Source organism: Oculina patagonica, chromosome 4, assembly GCF_052425735.1.
Source record: "Oculina patagonica isolate OP01 chromosome 4, crgOcupat, whole genome shotgun sequence".
Lineage (NCBI taxonomy): Eukaryota > Metazoa > Cnidaria > Anthozoa > Scleractinia > Oculinidae > Oculina > Oculina patagonica.
The window spans coordinates 27,027,558-27,052,415 of record NC_135761.1 but is presented as its reverse complement, the minus strand read 5'-3'; the positions used below and the strand labels follow the sequence as shown (position 1 = coordinate 27,052,415).

At 37.8% G+C, this 24,858-nt stretch overlaps 1 protein-coding gene and 1 long non-coding RNA gene across 2 annotated transcripts in view; one reads left to right on the top strand and one right to left on the bottom strand.

Annotated features, from left to right (window-relative positions):
• The window catches only part of LOC144650107 (uncharacterized), a 150,855-nt gene that overhangs the window by 26,665 nt on the left and 99,332 nt on the right, over positions 1–24,858 (top strand). The window lies entirely within an intron of this gene.
• LOC144650112 (DNA repair-scaffolding protein-like) lies at positions 1,908–24,456 on the bottom strand. Its single transcript, XM_078509772.1, has 27 exons — positions 24,307–24,456; positions 22,298–22,353; positions 22,101–22,151; positions 21,821–21,883; positions 14,980–15,074; positions 14,365–14,407; positions 13,556–13,751; positions 12,850–13,007; positions 11,581–11,625; positions 10,288–10,487; positions 9,895–9,995; positions 9,147–9,351; positions 8,669–8,769; positions 8,140–8,207; positions 7,758–8,008; positions 7,458–7,529; positions 7,280–7,360; positions 6,769–6,849; positions 6,409–6,502; positions 5,951–6,062; positions 5,057–5,398; positions 4,572–4,651; positions 4,263–4,377; positions 3,404–3,491; positions 3,215–3,332; positions 2,805–2,861; positions 1,908–2,416 (listed from the first exon to the last, which is right to left on the bottom strand). Exons 2-27 carry the CDS (start codon positions 22,325–22,327, stop codon positions 2,285–2,287), a joined length of 2,979 nt encoding a protein of 992 aa, XP_078365898.1. The 5' UTR covers positions 22,328–22,353; positions 24,307–24,456; the 3' UTR covers positions 1,908–2,284.

The following is a 24,858-nucleotide window of genomic DNA, read 5'->3' as shown; positions in this document are numbered from 1 at the left end:
GCGCTCGTTGGATATGAGATGGTAGATAGTCAACGAGCCGCGTAGCACCGAGTTGGCTATAACGATCTCATATCCAACAAGCGCGAGTGGAATAATTGTTTTATTAAAAACGCCCAAAGAATTGCAATATTTGGGCTCCCCAGCAGTGTTCGTTGACGCGTATCGGCTACCATATTTGTGATCAATAGTATATGAGCTCATATACCATTGCCTGTTAACCAATCAAAACGCAGGAATTCCAATATACCATTGCTAGTTTTTAATAACGTGCTATATGCGCAAGTCCCCTCAAATAAATGGCAATAAAATTCGCTATTTAGCATTTTATTTTAAATATACATCAACAACATACCGTAAAATTTCGGTTATAAGCCCTGGGCTTATACAACTTCGTAAGGGGTTTTGAGTGGGCTTATAAGCGGAGGTGCTTATATCCGGGAGGGCTTATAAGCGGAATAAAAAAACGTTCGAAACGAGCCACGCGAGTGTTAATCGAAATACCTTTTTAAGTTAAAAACGCATAACAAAGCTACATTTAGCCCTGTTCAGTACTGTCTTCCGACAGAGGGCGGCTTATATCCGGGGGGGGGGGGGCTTATAATCGGATGTATTTTTTTGTTTCCAGATAATGGGACTATAACCGGGGGCGTCTATGCGGGTGGGCTTATAACCGGAATTTTACGGTACTTACACAAGTCTTAACAAAAACAAAAAATAAGCAAGAATAAGAGAAATAACATTCACAACGAGCCTAGTTTTGAGAAATTGTTTTTAACGTTCATTTGTCAGAAAGTATTGCATTATTTAATACTAAACTGGAAGTACTATCGAGTTTAGTATTGAAACGGTTCAAATGTGTCCTGCCCGGTATACTGCGGCCTGCTAACTAATGCTTCATATAATTTTGTTTCTCTGTCTCTGTAATCTGGCTCAATATCTTCAAGTTCACTTGAGTCATTCGACTCGCTGCACTCTTCCACATTGTGGACATTCTGTTGTGCTAAGCCACCAGTAAAGCCATCAAGAAGCTGTGAAAACAACTCGTACATCCTGACCTTGAAATACTGGTATATTCTTGAAGGGCAAGACGCTACGAAGCTTAAACAAGTTTGGATGCAGTGAATTGCAAACCAAGTGATACGATACAATATGTAACAAGAGGCTGCGCCGGCAAATACAACGACGGCGAAGTTAAAAAGAAGCACGAAAACAAAAGATGAGGACACCACCAGGAGCAAGAACATCGGTGCCATGACGACCGCTAAGATCACAAGAAATGGAGACAAAGTCAAAAGAGCGATGATTCCAAGAACTGTAAAAAGTATGGCGTGTTTTTGAATATATCGCTTGACTTTCTTGATCTTTCTTATGATGTCGCTGTGCTGAAGCCGCTGCTACTTGTTCCTGAAGGCTGTGAAATTTGTCGTGAAGCGCGGTCACCACAACATTCATGATGGAAACGCGCACAATCTAAACACAAAAACGCAAATCAGATTCGATCAGATTTTCATTTCTTCTGAACAAGGGTCGATGTAGCATCCCTACTCACCTTTGTTTCACTCAGACTTCTTGTTTTCACTTCTAAACGTTCACTTCGGTAATCGCAAAATATTTTCTCCCTGACTAAAGTTTTCTCGAAACAACAGATACAGTGTTTTCAAATTAACTAAATAATTATGACGTGCTTATGAATTACCTTGACGTCAGACACCAAGTTAACGCGCGCGCGCTCACAAGTTTTCTGACTGACAGTGTGATACAAACTCTTTGCTTCCCGATTACTTCCCTTACAAATGTTCTTTTTCCCTTTTTCCAGTGACACCCAGTAAATTGTCTATGCAGTACAAAAACGTAGGTATTGAAATCCTTGCCACTGAACTGGAAAGCAAACCTCTACAACGAAAGAGTAACAATATAAAATCTTTATTGAGTAAACTTGAAACTGAAGCTTTGATATCTTTAATACTATAGAATTGAAGATATTCATTGTACAAAAAAGAACGCCTTGTTCATTGACAAAACAGTAGATAACTTTATCCAGACAACTCCACTGTTAGTACTACGTTTCCTCCAAGTCCTCCATGGGTGTGACAGTGAAATACAAGCACAGGAATGTTCAGAAATAACAACTTTGACAATCTGAATACCACGAAATCATGCAGATATCTCTCTTCCAAAATTTACAAAGAAGTTGTAAGACTTACTCTTTGTACTTTTTGAGCATTGCTGCGATAGTTTTTTTTGCATTTCTGAATATCTCCCAAATAATACAGCTAAGTTTCCTTTAGTGGATCTGAATCTCTTCCAGATAAAAGATGTAGGTGATCAAACTGCCATGCTGCTGTGTAAAGTGCTCTGTGACATAACAGCTCATAGATCCAAGCTGTTTACCTAACACTGCTTCTATATCATATCCCTGTGGAGAGCAGGAAAATAGCGCAGTTAATAACGTCATCTTCGATTTAGCAGGAGGGAAAGAAAAAAGAGGACAAGAAAAACTCACAGTAAGGTTGGAGCGTTAGCGATATTCAAATAAACATATCTTCAGATCAACAGCAAAATGACAGATGCATAAAAAAACTCAGATCAACTTTTTTTTAACACTAAAAATGATCATGCGTAGATTTTTAAGATAGAAAACGCTACCACGTTGCATCGCCTTAGGGGCGCGGCGGCCTAAAACGTATTTGGAACTAAGTATATTAAAAAATCTTAAATAGCTTTTAATTGCCTTTACCTAACATGCAGATGTGCAGCAGGGTATCTTGAGTACTAAACAGAAATAACAAGCTAAGAGTACTCACCTGATCATTGTCTTGATAACACACCGGCAACAGTTTGTTGATTGTACTTTGCTGAAGCTGCAAACCGCATAAAAACAAGCTTGGTGTCTCCTTAATTTGAATATTGATTAATTAAAGAGTACAGTGTTTGTTTGTTGTTTGTATGTATCACTGCTTAATTGAGACCGAATAATAAGTTTTTAGTTCTTTTTTTCCAAAGAGTTTCACTCGATGACCAAAATTAATAAGAAGAATCAAGTGAACGAAGATAATTTACACCGTAAATTGCTTTAATATTTGTTTTGGATTACATTCCTTATGCTACAAGGGGGTACCAAGTCTTGGTAGCTCCCGTAGAAAACCTTATCCTTTATTTAAAGTAAAGGGCGACATAGATAGAACAGAGTAAGTGCACAGTTGCTTGGGCTCACCGTGACTTTGATGTGGGCATCTGCTGGAAAACTCTTGACTTTAACAAACACGGCCAGGTGAGTTCTGGTTTGCGGCGATTCCACAGCACGATTACAAGATGAACAGAAAAACTGCGAACTAAAAACCACACGAGAAATGAAGCATACAACTTTCTTCCTTAAAGGTCAGGTTAGTTTTACATTGCTTACTTTGCTCCGTGTGTGATGTCACGATTCCCACACGTGTCACACACCAACCAACAACAAGCTGTTTCTTCATCCACTCCAATCACAACACCTGCAATAAACGATAACTTGAAGATGAAGTGTTCAACATGACACGAGCATGGGACAAAGAAAAAATCTGAGTCCCCGACGGGAATCGAACCCATGAACTCCCAGATACCGGTTGGACGCTCTAACCAATTGAGCTACGAGAGACTCGTTTTGAGCTGGGCCATTTACTAGGTTGATATATGACATGCGTCCTGCATACTGCTAGGATCAGCAATGTCGAAATCTTAAAGTTTGTAGGACGCATGTCATATATCAACCTAGTAAATGGCCTAGTAAATATTCTGAGTTTAATAGATCGGTCAGTGGGTTATGCTAAAACAATAAGACGGCTCGCTCTCGGTTTCTATCGACTTTGATAGTTGACTCGGGGCTTCGCTCCTCGCCAACTATCAGCCGATAGAAACCTCGAGCTTGCCATCTAATTGTTAAATAGTCGGGCTGTAGGCAGGCAGGCAGGCAGGCAGGCAGGCAGGCAGGCAGGCAGGCAGGCAGGGTAGGTAGGTAGGGGGAGGGAGGGAGGGAGGGAGGGAGGGGAGGGAGGTAGGTAGGTAGGTAGGGGCAGGCAGGCAGGCAGACAGGCAGGTAGGTATGTAGGGGCAGGCGGGTAGGTAGGTAGGTAGGGCAGGCAGGTAGGTAGGTAGGAGGGGCAGGCAGGCAGGGCAGGCAGGCAGGCAGGCAGGCAGGCAGGCAGGCAGGCAGTAGGCAGGTAGGTAGGTAGGTAGGAATGTAGGTAGGTAGGTAGGTAGGTAGGTATCAAATGAATAAGGCTTACCTTCAATAAGGTAAATGTAACCAAGACTGGAATGAAGTGTTAGTGAAGGAAGACAGACTGGCTTTAAACTTGTGAGTTTGTCAAGGACGTCTTGCTCTACATGTTCGTCGTGAAACTAGCGGAAAAAATACAACCATTTAAAACAAACTTTTATACCGATAAGCAAAAGTATCGTTTCGTTAAAAAATAATGCGAAAACCTCATTGATTTATAGTTTTTCTAGTTCTTATGTAAAATTCACGTTTCACTAAGAACAGAAAGCTACAGCGTAAAATCATTAATTCTAATAATGTGCAGTTCAGGACTTACCGGACTAGGATCAACAGTAGCGGACTGTGGAACAGCTCTTCTTATAACAGAGTAAGCGTCAGCAACAAGCTCATGAGATGCTAAAAAAGAAACATTGCAGAAGGTGTGGCGTTTCATCAGTGTGAAATTTGAATATACTTCTATAACAACTTCTTATGAAAAGTTTCTCTGTTGTTGTCCAATGGGAAGTTCGCTACCCTCACTGCACAAGATGCCTGCTGATACGATACCGTGACGCTGAAAACCTTGCGATAATAACGGCTGTCCTCTTCTGGATATGACGCCAGTAGATTTATGTTTAGTTTAAGTGTAGTTCAAAAGAACCTGCTAGGCAAGCAACGCAAGACATTAAGCGTTGACTGACAAGTGGCTTCTAATTAGTGTTGGTGATTTACAAGGAAATTCACACTAGAGATTCACTGAGATTACTTAACTGCAATGCGGTTCACGCATAAATAACTAAACAAACTCAACTCTTAACACACCTTGAACTTTCAAGAGCAAGTGTTTTGCGGATAGGATCATTCGGTAGTTTGTTTGCCTCTCTCTTAGTTCTGGAGGCAACACATGGCAACTCCTTCCAACAACTTTAACATAGCGCAGTAACTTATCAGGCCTTCCGTCAGAGTTAGGCGCATTGTGTAGTGGCGCATTGTGTAGTGATGAATCAGTAACAAACAGCTCAAAAGAAGAATCCAAAGATGATGACCCAGTAGAGCGGCAATACAACAACTTGCCAAGTGTGCTGATACGCTGAGCTTTAACGTGCTTGTCATGAAGAACATCCCATAATGCTTTGAATGCGTACGGTTTGTACAGAAACCGACCTGCAAGAAATAAGTTACTTAGCAACGATAGCAACAGCATACCAAGTTTAATATAACATGAAAAATATTTTCAATCTTCTCTTTTTTTTTATTTTGAACCTGTAGGGGCAAGATAGTATTAGCCGAAACAAATTTTAGAAGAATTTTCTAAAACAAAATAAATGCAAATCCATCATGTATAATATGTCGAATTCTTTTCCCTGATGTGCAAAACAACACACGTTGACGCTTTCTGGATCCTGTGCGCCATCTCGCTGAATTTACTTCGTACAAGCAACAATGAACTACCACTACCGATAATAACTTTCGGTATTGTCACGTGCACTTTTACGCTTCAAAAGCCAAACTTTCCAAAACAGCTGTATACAATTCTCTGTAAAGGAAAGTGACAATTTCTTTATTTTGAGCTGTTAATATTTATGTACATTTTTGCTGCTTCCTTTTAATATTAGTCAAAATGCATCGTCAGTCTCTCACTCTAAAACAAATTGGTTGGTATGTCAAGAAGCCATGGACTCCATGGCTAGGGCTACCAAGCTTGGGCTTTCTTACCTTCACTGCAAACGTCCAGATCCTGACAAAGTGATACACGACTTGACTCTTGAAGAGTTAGTACATAACAGAAGTTGGGAGGAGAGGAGGTGTTAGTAGCTTGACTTCCACTCTTTAAAAAAGAAAACATTTAAAAGACAAAAGAAAAACATACGACAATCAGTGGTTTGATGAATAACACAAACTGCTGAGATTACTGACACGAGATTGGTTTAAAACCACTAGGCAAGTACGACATACTGTGTATAAGAGTAACAATTGAATAAAACTTTAGTTTCCTTTTTTCATGCCATCAATCTGTGAATTTTGTAAAACAATCTGTACATTTACTAGTGAAATATGATCTTAATTTGCACACAATTTGTTGACAAACATAAATATAAAGAAGTTGAAAAAGTGCAAGTAAGTTAAAGGACGTTCCTGAGAGGTGTTACGGTGTGTCATTTGCTTGGTTTTACCTCCTGAGTAGCAATCTGACTGCTTCCACTGCTGACTGTATTATCATCATTTAGAGGCCACAGTGACTGTATAAGGGTGAATAATCCAGCTGATCTGCAAAGTGGTAACGTTGTGGTTTACATAACTAACGTAATTTATTTTCTTTTCGTTTGAAATTTTATCATCATTTTGTTTTGTTTTAGACTATAGCAGAGCACACGAAACGAAGAAAACTAGCTTGAAAGCAAACTGGCTGGCAGCAACAGCTGACATCAGACATATCTTTCACTAGCAAGACTATACCCATTTACTGTCTTGAGCTAACTAGTGATTAATTATCAATGATTATTAATGAGAATGCCATTGTATAAATGATGTACCTAATTCTGTTAGTCCTCTGAACAACTCTCATGTGTGAAAATGTATAAACTTTTCCTTCACCTTTTTCTATACAGGAATGCCTACAGAGCAAATAACAGGAGAGTCACTGAAATAACTCTAGCGATAGAGTGATATATAATTTAGAAGTTACTGTTTGCCCTTGTTAACCATTTCAATCTCAAGATCAAAGTATTAGTTCTTTTAATGGCCAGTTGTCAGAATATGGCAGCAAATTGGGTGGTGATACATATGACTGGTGAATAAATTAACAATACTGCAGATTTATTTTAGACCGATATTTTAACAATCTTTATATTTTAGAGCTGCTGTTTATGTCACTTACGGTAGCTATTCAATATTTTCAGCTAAGGAATAATGTTTTTGTCAAGGTAAAGCCTAAATGAGTTATGCACTCGTTGTATGTTTGTAAACTGAAAATTCCTGTAATAAGATAAAATTCCTACTCAAATCTGCATTCTCCACGATGAAAACTAACAAACCCCAACTGACCAGTCACGTGACTCTTGAAACTCTGGAGGAACCTGAATTTCAGCGCACATGCCATGAGTGTCCTGAACTAAGAGCGTCCACCTAATAACGCCATAGATAATAACAGAACGAACAGTAATCACTCATAATATATAATTTAGAATTAACTAAGAATTTTTTATCACAGCAGTTCACTTACCTTATTTCTTCATTCTCATCCTCATCCACTGATTTGGCCATTGACTTTAGATCTTGATTTAACAAAGAGCGTCTGAGATACAAGTCACCAAACCATACTACATTAGCCATTGAAACGTTCAGTTAACGACGCGGTAATTGCAGTGGAACTCTGGCATAACGAATGCCAAGGGACCGGGGTACTGAAGTGTATCTACATAGGAACAAAGGCCTGGACTAATAACTCTAACTCTACATTCTTCAACGTGGAGGTGTTTATGGTTCAGTATGTTATTTCTCATGTTTCTGCGGTATTTTGTACCTGTAATTCTTCCTGTTCTCCCTAGCGAGTTTAACTTTCTTACAGTACACTCGCTGAACCAAACACTGGAAAGTGACCAGTGCGCCACTATAGCCTCCACATGACTCTATTGCATTCAGTATGGATGTCTCAGGTTTGCGGTTAGCTGCCCTTGCTGGCTGTACTGTAGTCAATGACGTTGAAGCCATGTTCTTTTGTTCGAGACTTGCGTCTTCAGCATTGCCAAAGAGTAACTTTGAAGGTTTAAATCCCTAAAGGGAAAAATGTTACGACGAATGACACTGTCATACAGATGTAGCTTTGTACATTATCTTTATATTTAGAAACAAAAAAAATAGCGCAATTTGCAATCACGGTAGCTATCGCCATTCATGGGAGTTACCTTTCGAGGTGATTGCACTAGACTTGATGATGAAGGTGATGTACGCATGAGTGGAATACATAACCCACCTAGATTGAAAGAAAAGGATGATTTACAATGTATGTATTACAGCTGTTTACAACTGTCCTGTACATCTACAGCTGTTAGAGTGGCACTGTGGCCTTGTGCTTAGGGCGCTGGACCAGAGGTCCCAGGTTCAAATCCTCGTTCCTGCCACTAGAGGGATTTGTTTTCGTTGCTCCAAAATTTAACTCCTCGGTCAGGGTTGTAGTAAGCTTTCTGTCAGTAGGCCGGATTAATTCTTAAGCTGAACGTATTATGTTTGGGTATAACTTTGCAATTTTGTTTGTGTTACTTGTAGTGTGCAGAGTTTGAGTCACTTTCTAAATGTTCTCAGCTGAAGTCTCACGCAGTATTAAACCATGAAACTGCTTATGACAATTAAGAGTACTTACACTTACACCGTAGCTTAGATATCATATACTGTGGTGTTTCACATTATAACACATTATAATAACAGCATTGTAACCTTTGACTGATGGTAGTTGCACTTCAAGTGACTGATGTTTCTCACAGTAGTAGGTACACAACAGAACAGGCCATGGACAACCTGTTATATCCAGTTTCTGCCTGTCAATCAACAAGGAACAAATAAATCATACTGTACACGTAGGAAAGGTTACTGGATTTGATTTACAACTCGATACAATACATAATGGTGAAGGTTTAATGACAAAGTAAAGCAGTATTAAAGCACCACCCAGCAAGACCTATGCAAATGAGTTGAAGGTCTTTCTGAAAGCAGTACCTCTTTGGTCTTGATAGTTAAACTAGATAATCCATGATGAAGAACATGGATTACAAACAGTCTTAGCTCTGTGAGACTGCAATAAGTAACATACATTTCCAGACAAATCAAACGTTTCAACAATATTTTTAAGTATATTCCTTAATGGATGTGTGACCATAATACACTGTATTACACTACACTGGAAAGAAACACATACCACGGAGGATGAATATTCACTACAGCTCCAACTTGCATTGCCAATTGGTTCCAAGTATCACAACTGAACAACACAAACACAAGCTTGTGTGTGTTAGCATTTATGTCATCACTGAACAGCACACATTGAGTGAGATGAAGAGAGCTCTGCAGCTGGTCAGATAGGATCTGTACAACTAGAGATCCATTCATCTGCAAGGAAGTACCTACAAGATAGGTTGAAAACACTCATTCTGTTGTTCAAGAAAAAAAATGTCTGGGCTAAATATAAGATTGTGTAGTTCCAGGTAATATCCACCTACCCCAAGGAAAGTCACTGGAAATTCTGGCGAAAGAGGGTTCATAACTCAAAGGAAAGTATAAAGCTAAAGAAGAAACCTTCCTTTTGTCATTTCTTAGCCAGAATCAACAGCTACATGTACCAGGAATTTAAATATACTAGCCTACATGCTGATACAAATATTGTAATGATCATCAAAGTACATCAGGATATAACTGGGGTTGTGAAAATATGGAACCCTGTAAAATAAGTGTTCATTATGAAAAACTTGGATACCTGGGATATGTGTAACATAATATGAACTCAAATTCACAGCAACGGCTGGTTTTTTCATGCACTGTTTTGAAAGAAAGAGTGTAAAAGCTTTGTCGCTTGTAATATCTCTGAGGTTACTCTTGTACATGATGAATGTCCTAAAGAACAGATTTGCAATGTTACTTACTCCACACACCCAATAATCAATACTTGCCTGCTGGTTTCTTTTCTGTGTCTATTACTCTGTGAGTCCAAAATGCTTTCTCTGACTTTTTTCTTGAAATGACATGCTGCAGTTGCTCTGCTAGGCCAGACCTTAGAAACAAAGTCATACACAGCAAGATAACAAGTATTATTAAAAACTGGAACATTAGATAACGTAATTCTAGAGTTTTGATTGGCTTTCTTATTAACTCCCATCAATTATCAACCATTATCCCATACCTGACAGATATTTGATAGCATATTAAGATTTACCCATATTTCATGGTTGTTTTTTATTATGCAGCTCTTGTTGGATATGTGGCCATCACAATAGTGCATACAGCTGAGAGATAAGATCATATCTGATTAATATTCTAGAATATTTTGATGTACGTCACATTACCTAATGAACTTTCTTTTCTTTTTGGCAGAATCACAGTTCATGCTGACACCCCTCCCCTCAGGAGACTGTTCTTCTTCACTCCTCTGAGGTGATTTCTGTTGTACTTGTTTTAGCCATTCACTTGCTGTCTTGGGAGTTCCAACAACCACAGGACTAACTGGAGTAGGGGTAGGGGTAGATATATCAGCAGAGAGGGACTCCTGCGAAATAGGATTTACTTCAAAATATGTTTGATGTCATTGGAGGAAGCTCAGTTCCCGCTAATGATTCTCTTGTTTAATATACCTCCCATCCATACAGATAAGTTAAAAAAATAAATTACTATATTTAGAGAGTAAGCCACTTCAGCCCTAGCTGGTTTTCATGCAGGTCCTCTATCCAGATGAAACTGAAATTTAGAATGTTGATTTTCAGGAGGAAGGAAAACTGAGAAAACCTTCCAGGCAAGGATGAGAACTGACAACAAACTTAACCCACATATGGCACCTGGATGCGATCCCGAACCCGGGCCTCACTGATGGGAGGCAAACCGCTCTCAGCACTCGTCACCCCTAACCCCCCCCCCCCCCCCCCCCCCCCCCCCCCCCCCCCCCCCCGCCCCCGCCCCCCCCCCCCCCCGCCCCCCCGCTACCACCCGGGCCCCCCCGATGGGAGGCAAACGCTCTCAGCACTGCGTCACCCCTGCTATAATAATTACTGTTTAGGACATTTTCTATCATGTTGTGACAGGAATTTTAGCATACATACATACATGCAACTTCATAACATCATTATTTTGGATAAAATTAATGACAAATAAATGCATGTATAATAAAAATGTACAATGTGATACATGTACAGGGTGTAAATTAAAAAAGTTTCTAAATTTCTCACAAGTTTTATTGTCTAACAATGCTTACCACAATTATTTGATTTAATGCCTGGGATGCTTATTTTATCTTGGTAGTCCAAGCAGGGCTTGAAACAAAAAACTTGAATTCCCGCTTGGCCCTTTTGACAAGCAGCTCTTAAATTTTGCTTGTCCTGGGCAGTTGCATGGTTAATGGAAATTATACTAAGAAGAAGCCTGTTTCTCTTGTATTGGGGGAATGATGAGAGCAATTAAAGGAATATGAATCACCAATCATATCAAATGTACTCTGACAATCGTGCTCACATTCCAAGTTGCAACCATTAATTTTAGTCACCATGGCGACTAGAATTTTGGAACTGGCTACTTAATATTATTGTAGAGAAAGAGCATTAAACTGCTTTAAAACTACAAACATTTATCTATTCCCAACGTAAACAAACCTGTGAACTCTCTTGGTCTGATTGAAAGTCACTTATCACCTCTCCCTTAAAAAACAACAAAAAAGGGTCAGTGATGCACACAAATGAATTTATTTACAGTAATTCAATCATGAGTAACCTTCTAAACAACATTAGATAGATGTAAAGTAAAGAAATGATCCTCGCAGTGAAATTGCAATTCAAGAAACTGCAAAGAAAGAAGCTCTTTATTTTACATCTTTCTGCAGTTCAGATATGAATTCTTACGTATACTTAACATCATCCTAAAAAAATGCATGCAGATACTTTTAACCCAAAATAAAAAGCTCAGAAAATTAAAAATTTCAAGCCAACAACAATCACCAATAACACTTTTTTTCTCACTCAGATTTCTTTGTTCGGTCAACTGGAACGTTCCTGCACTTTGTGCATTTTTTTTTGGTGCACAAAACACACAAGTATGCCCAACAGCTGCCAAAGCATTGCACAGGTAAATAAGCCACTATTCACTATACGGCTAATAGGTCTTAACAAAAAATTTCCCCGGTGGATCTTGAAATTTCTTTCTTTCTGGCATCGGAAATGATTTCCAGCCTTTTTTGCGTGCTGATGTAAATTAAAATGAAAGTATGGCCGATTCATCAACCACCATATAACAACACATGAAAGTGACTCTAAAGTAACTGTTCACCGATTAGACAGAATAATAATTTAATAGGTAATACCAAGGAATTTTTCTGTCAATCATGAGGTGACATTTAGAATCTTTTCCCCCACAGGCTCCTTGCCTTCACTTCAACTTTAATTTTCTTCAACAATTTTTTTCCTGCAGTTTCAACTTTCCCTTGCCCTCACTCACTGCCCCTGGGTATTCAAGGATAATATGAATTCTTTCATAGTGGAGCTTCAGCAGGCCTCCCCAGGCATGAACTCAAGTAAGCAGATTTTTTTAGCACTTTAATCCATGTACACTTTTTGAAGCAATGAAGAACAATACCTGTGCAGCATACTTAGGTCCACCCAGTTATGATAAAACATGCATGTTTTCATATTGATTGACTACCTTATGCATATTATGTACATTTTTTCTTCCTAAATTGGCATGAATGCAGCCATTTTGGATTATCATATTTTTGGCTTCTTATTAGCTGGTTTATTGGAAAACGCTGAAGTTATTACTTCTTAACTGAAGGAGGGGCCCTCTCAAGATTGATTGAAGATTATAATGGCGTGAAAATGTGTTAGAAATAGATACTGTATTAATTTTTAGAAAAAAAAACTTGTACTTACAGATACAGTATTTTCTGAAGGCTGGAAGCTGTTTGATATCGTTTCTGTCAATGCTTTTCCTTGAGGTAACTTTTGTGTTGGATGCTTTGAAGGAAACTCTGAATCTGAGTCAGTGTCATCACTCTTTGCTCCATCACAGGTAACACTGCTAGGCAATTCTGAAAATTGAAGTATTACACAGTGAGGAAAAAATGTTCACCAACATTTCCTGTTGCTTGTCAGAGTTCAGTTCACATTAAGGTAGCTTGAGTGGTTATCTACATGTATGTCACTTAATGTTAGATTATTTTATGGTATCAAATGAATGCCCATTTATTGGTACTGTAAATAATAAGTTAAAATTATCTTTACAACAAAAAAACAGGTCAACAGTGTATAATCTGTCCAAAAAACCCTTTAAGATCTACTCATTGTAACTAACTTTGATTTTGTCTTTCATTTTTTAACAAATTAAAATTTTTTAACCAATAATATGAGGGGTGGTGAATGGTCCTTCAAAAAATGCGTGTCTCGCAAACTTTTAGCTAAATTTCCGGGGTCTCGTCGTCTCGAATTTTTCTTTGACGCCTTCTCGAAGTCTCGATTTCTTTTGCAAGGCTAAAAAGGTCTCAGGCTCGCAGAAAATATATCAGTCTCGCCGTCTCGCAAAGTCTTGCATTTACCATTCGACACCCCTAATATGAAATTTCATTTGTTTCAGATGCACCTTCATCATCACTTGCACCCCACACTATATCATCTTCCTTGGGTGCTTCAGAACATGGCAGCAGCTCATAAGCTCCATCAGGCATTAAATCACAGCTTTCACCTCCCTGTAGGTCCTTTTCTCTATGTGTGGTGTCAGCATGACTGAAGCTTCCATCGTCTGAGGTAAAACTCTTTTTGTCTGAAAGGGTTCGCCACTACAATGAAAAAAGAAAAAAAAAAGCCACTTATCCACTCAGTAGAAAACAAAAACCACTGGTAAGAAACAAGTACAAACACACCATGATATCACAACAAAAAAAGCAAGTCAAATACATGTAGCATTGGTTTCAGCTAAAAAATATATTGCATTAGCCTGTTTAGAATTCAGTATTTCAGTACAGTTTACTTGTCATTTGTGTTTAACTTGTTTAACAAAACACAGCATGACTCTGTTTACTGGTAATCAGATTGTGTATATGTTGTAGTTTAAAATTATCTTTGGTTTAAAATTTTTCAAACCAGTTGGATTTTTATTATTCATTGTGTCAAACAACTAAAAATAAACTAGAAATTCCAAGGAGGTGTTGAATAATTTTCAGGAAATTTGTCAAAAAAATTAATGTATACTTAATAAAAGTAGCTGACAACTTCTGTATTGAATGATTGTTCAATAAAACTTGCGTTATCTTATAATTGTAGTGAGACATCTGGTTTAAGGCTGATATATACAATATATGATTCAATAACTACTGTATTACAGAAAGTACACTACTCTGCTGTTTCAGTAATAAAAATAAAAATCTGTTGGACTTAAACAGCTGTGCTTACTTTACTGGAGTACTTTCTCTTAACACAAGGCTTACTTAAATTCCTGCAAAAGAAAAATGCAAAAATATGATCATTATTTTGGATAGAAAATATTGTCAGTGTTCCTAATACATTAGAAACACAAGTGCAGGTTTGGGAGAACAAGAATACTTTGTGAAGAGTAAAGGTAAGTGGTTTAAGAGATTTTCATGTCTCTTTCTATAACCTCCTTGAAACATGGAGGGAATGTTTTTAATTCCTTAATTAAACAAAAAAGGAAAGTCACTTGCTTACTGCAAATTTTTTTTGCTCCTGAACTGTGACCTATACAACAACAGTTAATGCAAGATAGTTCTGTGTCTCTATCGCGACTTTCTGTGTGCATTTGTATTATTTCTTATATAATATAGACTTATAAGTATCACCTGGGGTGAATTTAGATGTTGATCGTGTTTTCCAAAAAGTATCCTCCTCCCACCACGAAAGGTTTTTTAGTTGTAACACCACTACCCCTTTGGAAATTCCATTATTTTTTAATTAACTTCATACTTACCAGTAGTTAAATTAAAATATTTGGCTTCTGAGAATACCCACCCACCCCTCTGACTTGGAATTTCCAATTTTCCACGTTCTCACCTGTATGTAGAATCCAAGTTACATTCCAGACGCTCCTCGTCTCTCTCCTCATCAGTTGAAAAACCTTCAATCTCACTGGTACTCTCAGTGTTAGACTTGATAATATAAAAAGACAGAGTCAAATGCATTACTTTTTATCTTGATTACAAGTTAGGTTAATTCATAATTAACTTCATGCAGGTAATGGGTATTTGCCATTTAGTATAATTTCAGAGGTGATTATAAGAATTGAAGCATTCTGATTGGTCAAGAAGCTCGGCTTATGAGGCTATAATCACCCCGCGCGAGGTGATTATAGCTTTGAAGGCTTGGTTACTTAGCCACGCCACCTTTTACATCCAGGGAAGTAAACATGGCCACTTTTGCTGAATGAAAATTTCTTTGATTTGAAAGAAACCAGTCCAAGTCCTGGATATTTTAAACATTGGGAATTTTTCAAATTAACTTCCAAGACTTTCGGACCGAAAATATTTTCAAGAGATGGTTCTCAAGGCATTAGAAATGATCGTAAACACAGCGGTTTTGGCGATCGATGAGAAACTCAGTCAGATCGATTGAGCAAACATTATTTAGTTCTCTTCTCACCGGAGCTACTCATTTTTAAGAGGATTCGCACATTCGCTTAGAAGTCATCCACAATTATCATACAAAGGTAACAGACATCTATCTTTCTCATTGTGTTTGTTTTGTTCCGTTTTATTGCTTTAACTAAATAAATTCTGATTGCAATCGATGATTTAAACTGGTTTACACCGTATTCAAGCGAACACTTGTGTTTGCTGTTTTCTTTTTTGCTATCGTTATTTTTTTAAGTTCTTGATGATCACCTCTAAAAATTATACTAAAACAATTATTCACCTCAGGCTCAGTGATTATTGTTGAATAATCACTTCGCCTTCGGCGAATAATTGTTAAATGTTATAAAAAGTGAGCAAAATATCACTCTTGTTTTGATTTATCACTATTGTTGTGTTGAAGGATGTATACTTGATTCTAATTGGCTAAAAAATGAGTACAGGTATTACTGAAGATCAATTTGTCAAAGAGCAACCAGAAAATTTTCAAAGATTTTAATTTTCCAATGTTACTAAAAGGTTTGGGAATACTGTTGAAAATTTTTTTGAAGACTTTCAAAAGATTTTTGGAAAGACCTTAAGAGAAAATTTCGACTCAGACCGAGCGGGAGGTGGCACAAAAATTCAAAATCAGAATTCTTGATATGCCGCCCACAGAAAGCCTATGGTAGGCCTATAAACGTGGTGGGATTTTTTTAGTCAAACATTTCTTCGACCGGTCAAAAACTTACAAAACCGTTATGAACCCCAGTGTCTTCTAAAACACACAAAATAAACATGAGTCATACCGTGTCGTAAACTTCGCACTGGCTCATTCGCATTAAATGAAACCCCGTTTCTGAGCCTAGAAATGTACTATTGAAGTGTTTATAAGTCATTTGAGTCCAATCTTTTCTCTCTAAGTTAATTTTGAAGGTCACGGCGAGCCGCTGAAAATCACTAAAATTCGTTTGCTCGAAATTCTTAATTTGGCGCTCTTTTTCGAGAGAGAATTTCTCTACCCGGTAAAACTCTAAATTACTTGAATTTCAGATATTTTGAAAGAGGAAATGCCGTTCTAAAACCTAGTGTAAAAATTTATTTCGGGCTCTCTATACGCGCTGAGTGCGAACGCTCTCAAAATACTTATAATTACAAAATTAACTGTCACTGAAACGTAAACAATACCCACATTCTTCCGACCAGACAGTCCAAAACGTCTTCTTCTGAGTCTTTCCTCCGTTTTCTACTGGTATTTAGATGTAATCTACAGCAGAAGCTCCCTGTTAAGATCATCCTGAATGCCATATCTGCCAAATATCGAGTGTAAAGCGAATTTCGAATCCTATCGCCATCTTTGATTAGTCTTCAAGGCCTTCGAGCGTGCCGTCGAATCGACAACTTCAGTACATCTCCGTGTTGACATTCAACATTCAACCACTCTCAGGCCTAGGTCCGCCATGCTATTCCCATCTCTTGTTAAACAGGCGTCAAATAGATATACCCTTCTTGTATCAACCCTTTGATTTCTCGACCGAAATGCCGGTCCGTGGTCAGGAACAAAGCACTGGAACCAGGCAAACTGTTCTCCGATTACATGTTGACTAAACTTGGTGTCACGCAATCCCCTTCGTAATGGTCACTCGGTAGGACTTTTTGTTACATGATTCCCATAAATAATAGTTATAAAAAAACAGCCGATTATTCGAAAAATCGGGACGTCTAAACTAAATATCCTGGTTAACGATATGCCAACATCCCTTTGTGACCCTTAGGATCGTAAACTGACTTATGTATTTCTAAAGGTTTAATGAAGCGCTCATTGTTTCACTATACTCAAACAACCAAAGGTTGAAACAACATATGGTAAACCATTATTTGCAAGAAGCATAATCTTGGCCAAAATGATATTTTCATCAGATGGCTGGACCTACGCCATCACCACTAATCCCTAGTGCTAACCCACTAACCCTTGCCTACACGACGCCGAGCGGTACTCGCCTGAGGTCCAGATCATATGTCCTTTTGTCAGAACAGGTAAAACAACAAACAAAGACCTTGCCCTGTTAACTATTGTATTGAGATATCCAGAACGATGCCTCTGAACTAGGCCTTATTCTGTCACAAAAATACAGAAAAATAGGGATCTTCGCTTAGGGGCGGAGCCTCCCGTGTTTGGGTCAAAGACATTGCGAAAAAATATATAGATCATTTCGGTCAATACAATTTAAAGGGAACTGCCTATTTTCTTCCGGATCTGATAAAAAAAAAAAAACCGCACACACACACATACGTAACAGGAATTTTTAGGAAATTTTTATTTCATGTCAAACTGCAATCTCTTACACATTACGACCACCCTTAGTACCTCCCGGGGGGTATCACATGAATGTGGCACAACCATGGGCTCCTGGCAAAACTGTCTCACGGCATATAGTCCTACATATCTTCCAGTTAAAATAACTGTCGTATTTAGTCGAATAAGCGCCGTCCCCAATAACGCCGCATTTGGGACAAAATGTTAATAAGCGCCGCGCCTCCTCGGAATAGTATAGTCCCGATGCGGTGCTTATTCGAAGAATTCCCTTTGACTACAATGGAACTGTAAACAGCATTGCAAGTTTCCTTCTATCAAATTAACAGACAATATTTCTCACTTAAAGTGAATATATTAAACCATTATTCTATCATCAAGTTCCCTGTCCAGTATTATTGCAGTACGTAGTTTTGTTGTGAAGGCCGTCCATGAACTTTACCGTCCCACCAAGCCCAATTTTTCCTCTCTTTCTTTTTCCAGGTACCTGTGCAAGCAGCAAGTTGTTGGCTTTTGCTTTGTTTAATAAGTGGTGTCCTTAAGTAAGCTGCCACCCACCCCCACCCCCCTCCGCGAATAAGCGTCGCATTTGAAACCTGAATAGGATATACATTAAAAATATAACACAAACTGCGGTGATAAACATTATGAAAAATCGCATTTTATAAACTTGACGTTTCGTATGCTAAGCTACATACATTTGCTGTAACCAGCGCTGTAACTAGACTTTACACTCATCACATGGAAACGTCATCCATGCCACAGTCCAGTTGAGAACTAGCCAACATCTCCAAAGTGCGCTAGACTCTTGGTCGACCGGTCCGTATTCAAGCCCTGGCCGGGATAATTGCATTATGTTTTTGGGCAAGCCAATTTTTTTCCCACAGTAAAATACTTCTACTATATATTGAAACTGGAAGAAGTTCCGGCTTGACGGGCCACTAGGCTCCAACGTTTTTTGTAAGACCATGTAGAAAAAAGGAAGTGCCTTTCAAATCTCTTACGACCAGCGCGTACGGGTACATGAAAAGTAATTATACCGGAGGCCTCGAGCCCGAGGCGCCGTCCATATCCCTACTCAATTATATAACATTTTTGACAGAAAAAGTTACAAAAGACAAAAACGAAATGGTCTCTTTTTTTCTGTTGTTTTCTTTTTTTCGAGTTGTCTAGAACGCAGGCGCGGGCGGGCGAGGAGGAAATTCCTAAGCAGACTGAAGGAATCACATTTCTAGGCCGCGGGTAAAATAATAAGTTGGTATTCCACCAGCTAAAATGTCGAAAGGGGTAAGGAATTATCCCTCATATTACTTTTCTTTTAATCCACCAAACACTGGGCAGTCGATCTATCTAAATATTCTAAATTGTTTCAGTTTTATTTGAAGCCAAATGGACCCCTGTCGAAAGGCGCAACATCCTCGTTTTTTTTTTTTTTGAAGGTTTATGCACGTTTTTATCTCGTCAGGTAGCGAAAAGGAAGTTTTTTTTGTCTTCAAAAGGGTATATAGAAGAGCAAGGATAGTAAGGATCTGGACCTTGGGTGGAGTGCCTTCGGTGAGGTGTAGCGGAGAGGGGGAGGGGTGATGGTGTGGGTTCAGCACTTGCGATAAAAATATTATTTTGGACAAGACGTTGCCGTTCAGAAATGATTTACCAATAATTTGGTTGTTTGCATATTGTAAAACAACTGCTGTAGACGGTTCTACGGATAGTAAATAAACCAAGCGCTGCATAGGCTAGAAAAACAGCCGCCTCTCATCGCTCCCGCTGCTACGTGCAAAACGAGTAGTCCGTAATCACGAGAGCGCCAGTTAGGATGCGAAGCGGCTGTATTCGCAGGCTAAGCGCTGTAGCCTTGAAATAAGTTTACAATCGTAAGTCTATTTTGAGACTTAAACGATTTTTAAGTGAATTCATTTTGGCACAGAGTTAAAAGGGAAGTATTTTGATTGTTTTTCGTCGAAACCGTGCTATAATCCCCCTACTTGTTGAAGTAGATGGAAAGAATCGAAATGAATTTTCAACTTGAAATAGTCCGCCGGAATTTTTCAAGTTCTCACTTAAGTTCTCACATTTTTGTTTCCGACAAGGATCATGATTGTTCTTTTGTCAACAGCTCGGTTGGGTTATCTTTTAAAAGAACAATCACGATCTTTTTCGGAAACAAAAATGCGATAACTATAGTGAGAACCAAGAGCCGTGAGAACTTGAAAAATTCATTCATTTCGACCCTTTCCATCCACTTCCTCTTAAACACAGTAAAATTAATTTAGACGTCCTGATCTTTCAAATTATCGTGTGTTTTTTTTTTTCATTTATGGAAATCGTCAACGAAACCTACCGAGTGACAAGTGCGGAAGCGATTGCGTGACACGCAAGTTTCAAATTAGTCAACATGTCATCGGAGAACAACATTTTGGCTCGTTTGTTTCCGACCATGAAGAATTGAACGGTCCGGCATTTCGGTCGAGATATCAAAGGGTTGATACAAGAAGGGTACATTTATTCGACGGCTGTTTAACAAGAGATGGGAATATCACTGACAGATCTGAGAGTGGTCGAATGTTGAATGTCAACACGGAGATGTACTGAAGTTGTCGATTCGACGGCACGCTCGAAGGCCTTGAAGACTAATCAAAGATGGCGATAGGATTCGAAATTCGCTTTACACTCGATATTTGGCAGATATGGCATTCAGGATGATCTTAACAGGGAGCTTCTGCTGTAGATTACATCTAAATACCAGTAGAAAACGGAGGAAAGACTCAGAAGAAGACGTTTTGGACTGTCTGGTCGGAAGAATGTGGGTATTGTTTACGTTTCAGTGACAGTAATTTTGTAATTATAAGTATTTTGAGAGCGTTCGCACTCAGCGCCTATAGAGAGCCCGAAATAAATTTTTACACTAGGTTTTAGAACGGTATTTCCCCTTTCAAAATATCTGAAATTCAAGTAATTTAGAGTTTTACCGGGTAGAGAAATTCTCTCTCGAAAAAGAGCGCCAAATTAAGAATTTCGAGCAACCGAATTTTAGTGATTTTCAGCGGCTCGCCGTGACCTTCAAAATTAACTTAGAGAGAAAAGATTGGACTCAAATGACTTATAAACACTTCAATAGTACATTTCTAGGCTCAGAAACGGGGTTTCATTTAATGCGAATGAGCCAGTGCGAAGTTTACGACACGGTATGACTCATGTTTATTTTGTGTGTTTTAGAAGACACTGGGGTTCATAACGGTTTTGTAAGTTTTTGACCGGTCGAAGAAATATTTGAAGAAAAAAATCCCACCACGTTTATAGGCCTACCATAGGCTTTTTGTGGGCGGCATATCTAGAATTCTGATGTTGAATTTTTGTGCCACTTATTTTTATTTTGGCTCGGTCTCAGTGGATCTTTGCTCTTAACTATCACTGCCCATAGGCTGTAACAGTCTAGTGTTGTATTTTTAAGTGGATTACTAACAAATAATCAGAAGATTTTTTCTTTTGCAATTTAAAAACATAAATAAATACTCATAGTTAAATATTGCACTCAAAACCATTTAATAACCTATAGTTACATTTGTATTTATAACAGTTTACATTTACATGTAACACGCACTGAGTTTAAACATGTCCATGTGGCTCCTTTTACCACATACATGTAAATTAATAATAAAGCTTAATTTTGTTAATAATAATTATTAACAACAATTAATAACAAAATTAATATTAATTATTTAAAATAATAAAGAAGCTCATTCAAACCATGCATTTGAATTTCTTATGTCTACTGTACAAATTATATTCAAACCATACAGAATACGATATACATGTAAGATCTGAAAAGAAATGTGCAAACTGATTATTATCGCTTGACAAAAAGAAGAGTTGTGCTATCCAAAACATCATGTATGCACTGCAGTTTATAAACATATGAACAACACAACATACACGTCATGTCACTTTATATCGACTTACTGTACTCACTTACCACAAAAGAAAGTGATTCATTGTTTGTTTGCCTTCTTTTTCTTGCTGATGTAGTTTTGCCATCCTGTTTATTAATTATAGAATGACAAGGCTATCATTATAAATTAATGGCAGTAATGATCAAGTGAAGCACTTTGTCTCCGATATGCACCGTTCCTAGGGTTCCCAACATTTAACTTGTATCCCAGGCAGTGAATTGAATCATTAGTATTTACCATAATAAGATAAAAAAGAAATAGCAGTTACTAGTCAGAAATTCATCATTCCTCTCACTTACCTACACTAGATGCAGGTCTTTTTTTCTTTACATTTTCATTTTTTCTAGCAAATTTCTATAAGAAAAGGTTCATGTACACATTGAGTCACATTCTGTTATAACATTGTCTTAACTCAATTCTTTGGGTTACTTCAGTTGACTCTGCAGGGTTTTAATGAAACCACAAAGTTTCTTAAGCAGCAAATGTCACCAATAAATCACCTTGAGCTCCTCAAAATTGCTCCAAGACATCACAATAGAATTCCTTGGCTAGGGTGCTGTTGAAAATAGGACATTTTAAAATAATTTTTAATAGACATGGTTTTAAAGTGGTTTGAATGCTATGGAAAATATTTACTCAGCCCAATTAGCATCTTAGTTATCCTGAGTAAATTTAGCTAATTTTGTATAAATATTTTTTTTTTTAATTTTTATTTTATTTTTTTTTTTTTTTTATTTTTTTTTTGCCCAACAATATTTAATTTCCTTCCATTTTCCGAAATTAAGTTCTCGCGAAAATAAGTAACAATAAGGTATGTAATTTACATCTAATTTCTACTCAGTAATAAAGTGTGCATTACTGTTGTTGGAAATGGAATGAACCAAGTTTACTTAACCCTTTGATCACTAAAACAAGAAAAAGGCCATGTTAATGTAAGAGATCAATGAGTTGTAGATGGCAATTTATAATTATTCATTTATTTATAATAATATTATATAAATATAATATATTATATTTATAATATAATTTATTTCTAATTACTTTATAATTATTTATTTAAAATTTTGATTACACATTGATCATCTACATTGATCGTATGATGATAATTTCATTACCTGTTGATTATTCATTTGTTTGGTCTGGTTGTAAGCACTGAATAGTAGATACACCATTTACAATTCCGCTTACAGGGGCACTGTCATTATCACTGGGATTAAGCTATGTATTATTTTTTGGGTCAAAATAGTGCTTAAGTTGCAACAATACTACTTTTGTTCATAAGTGAAATGAATCTAGAACACCAGGATGAAAATGTTTTCTTCTCATTTTAAGATTGAACCCTTGTGCATGCATTTAATAACTCACCACTTTTTTATTACGGTTTCATTAGCCCCCCTTTAATAGCTTCAGCCTACTAGTATAGTGATTTTTAATATTATCTAGATCATTAGTTTTGTCTATTGGATCTTTGATTTCTCGTAGTCATGCTAATGATAGTCCCCATTAAATGAACTTACTTGAAAGAGCAAAGTTTTGTTGTTGTATTGAGAGGGTGTTATTCGTATTATACATTGTAGTCACTAGCTGTCTTCTCATTGGCTAAGAGCCTACAGCTAATTCTGGGAATCCGCGCAACCCCGCGCAACCTACAGATTAGTGAATAATCTGCTAGCAGATTATTCACTAATCTGTAGGTTTCACGTGCAATGCATGATTTCCAAGAGCAATGTGTCAGGCATCTGGCAGCGAAGGAAATTGATAGTTCGTCGATTCACTTCTTCAACCGAGAAATAGTCTGACCAAAGTTCAAAAATTGCTGACAATAATGTTTCGTAAAACACAAAATGACTAACAAAAATTGGGAAGGAACTATTCCATGATTTAGTAGGACGACCAGCCGGAATTAGCACAAGTTTTGAAACAGGTTGAAATTGTTTGTCATTACTTCCTTTTCCAGAAAAACAATGTATAATAAAACAATTATTAGATTCGGTTTATGTGATATTCAGAATTATCAAGGTCGAGGTAAGTGTTATCAGCCGAAGCCGAATATTATTGGTATGAAAAGTGAAAAATAGCAAAAATACCATGCTGGAGGCGTTGTTTTTACCAGTTCTTTTAGCAGGCTGGTCACAAAAGAGCACAAGAAAGACAGCAGAAAACCATATCCTGCCCTAGTTTTATAAGCTCCATGTTTAAGCACATTAAACTTGCTTCTAGCTAGCATTGTGTGTTACTCACGCTTGAGTGCTATTCAGGAGGTACTGAGTGTGGGTAATCCAAAACATATAAGTTAAGCTAAAGCAAAACAGCTACAGCTACAGCAAGCTTGTTCTAAAACAGCAGATACTGCAAACATTGGAAAACTTACATAAAATCTTAATTGCTCTACTTTACTCCTAAACTAAGATTGTTGATTATTTCCAAAAAGGTCACAAAGCTATCGAATAAGCTTAAGCTTACTTTATAATTTGCAATTTGGTGTATTTATTATTAGAAAAAAGCTTACCTGCAAACAATCTCTACCATCTTTTCTCTTTCTATAGATCTCCACTATTCTAGAAATCCACAACAAACAGGACCAATTGGCATGAAGCCTCTGAACAGCACACTGCTATTCTCAAATTATCCGCCAAAGATGTCCGCCATATTGTATCTAACCGCTAAAAGCTGGGAACGAGAGTTGCGCGCTAAAAGCGCGCTAAAGCAGCGCGGGACTGCGCGGGACAAGACTTCTAAAACGCCGAAAGCTACACGATTCCCGTGTGCTGTACTTGTAGCACTTCAACTTATAATATAAACTAGTAACAGTTCTCACTATAAAGCTGCCCCGCCTTAGGGTTTTACGTATGTTTTGCGTACGCGCCAGTACAGCAAGCTTTAAAGTTAACGCAGCCTCGAACAGTTTCTCGCGAAGCGAATTGTGTTCGGAAAGAAAACTCAAAGTCTATTTGTTGTAAATGGGCCAAAATGCAGCCAAAAAATTGGATTTAAGCAAATGCACAAGGCGAAGAGACAAAGAGAGCAACTCCTTGTTGTCTTGCGAGAAACGAAACATCGT

What these genes read in the sequence shown, in the direction of transcription:
- LOC144650112 (XM_078509772.1), bottom strand. Translation starts at nt 22,327, where the DNA reads ATGTCTTGGAGCAATTTTGAGGAGCTCAAG. An exon ending in GAGAACAGGAAGAATTACAG is followed by an intron (nt 7,530 to 7,757) that starts GTACAAAATACC and finishes CTTGTATCTCAG; the next exon opens with ACGCTCTTTGTTAAATCAAG. An exon ending in CTTGCTCTTGAAAGTTCAAG is followed by an intron (nt 4,652 to 5,056) that starts GTGTGTTAAGAG and finishes TTTCTTTTTTAG; the next exon opens with CATCTCATGAGCTTGTTGCT.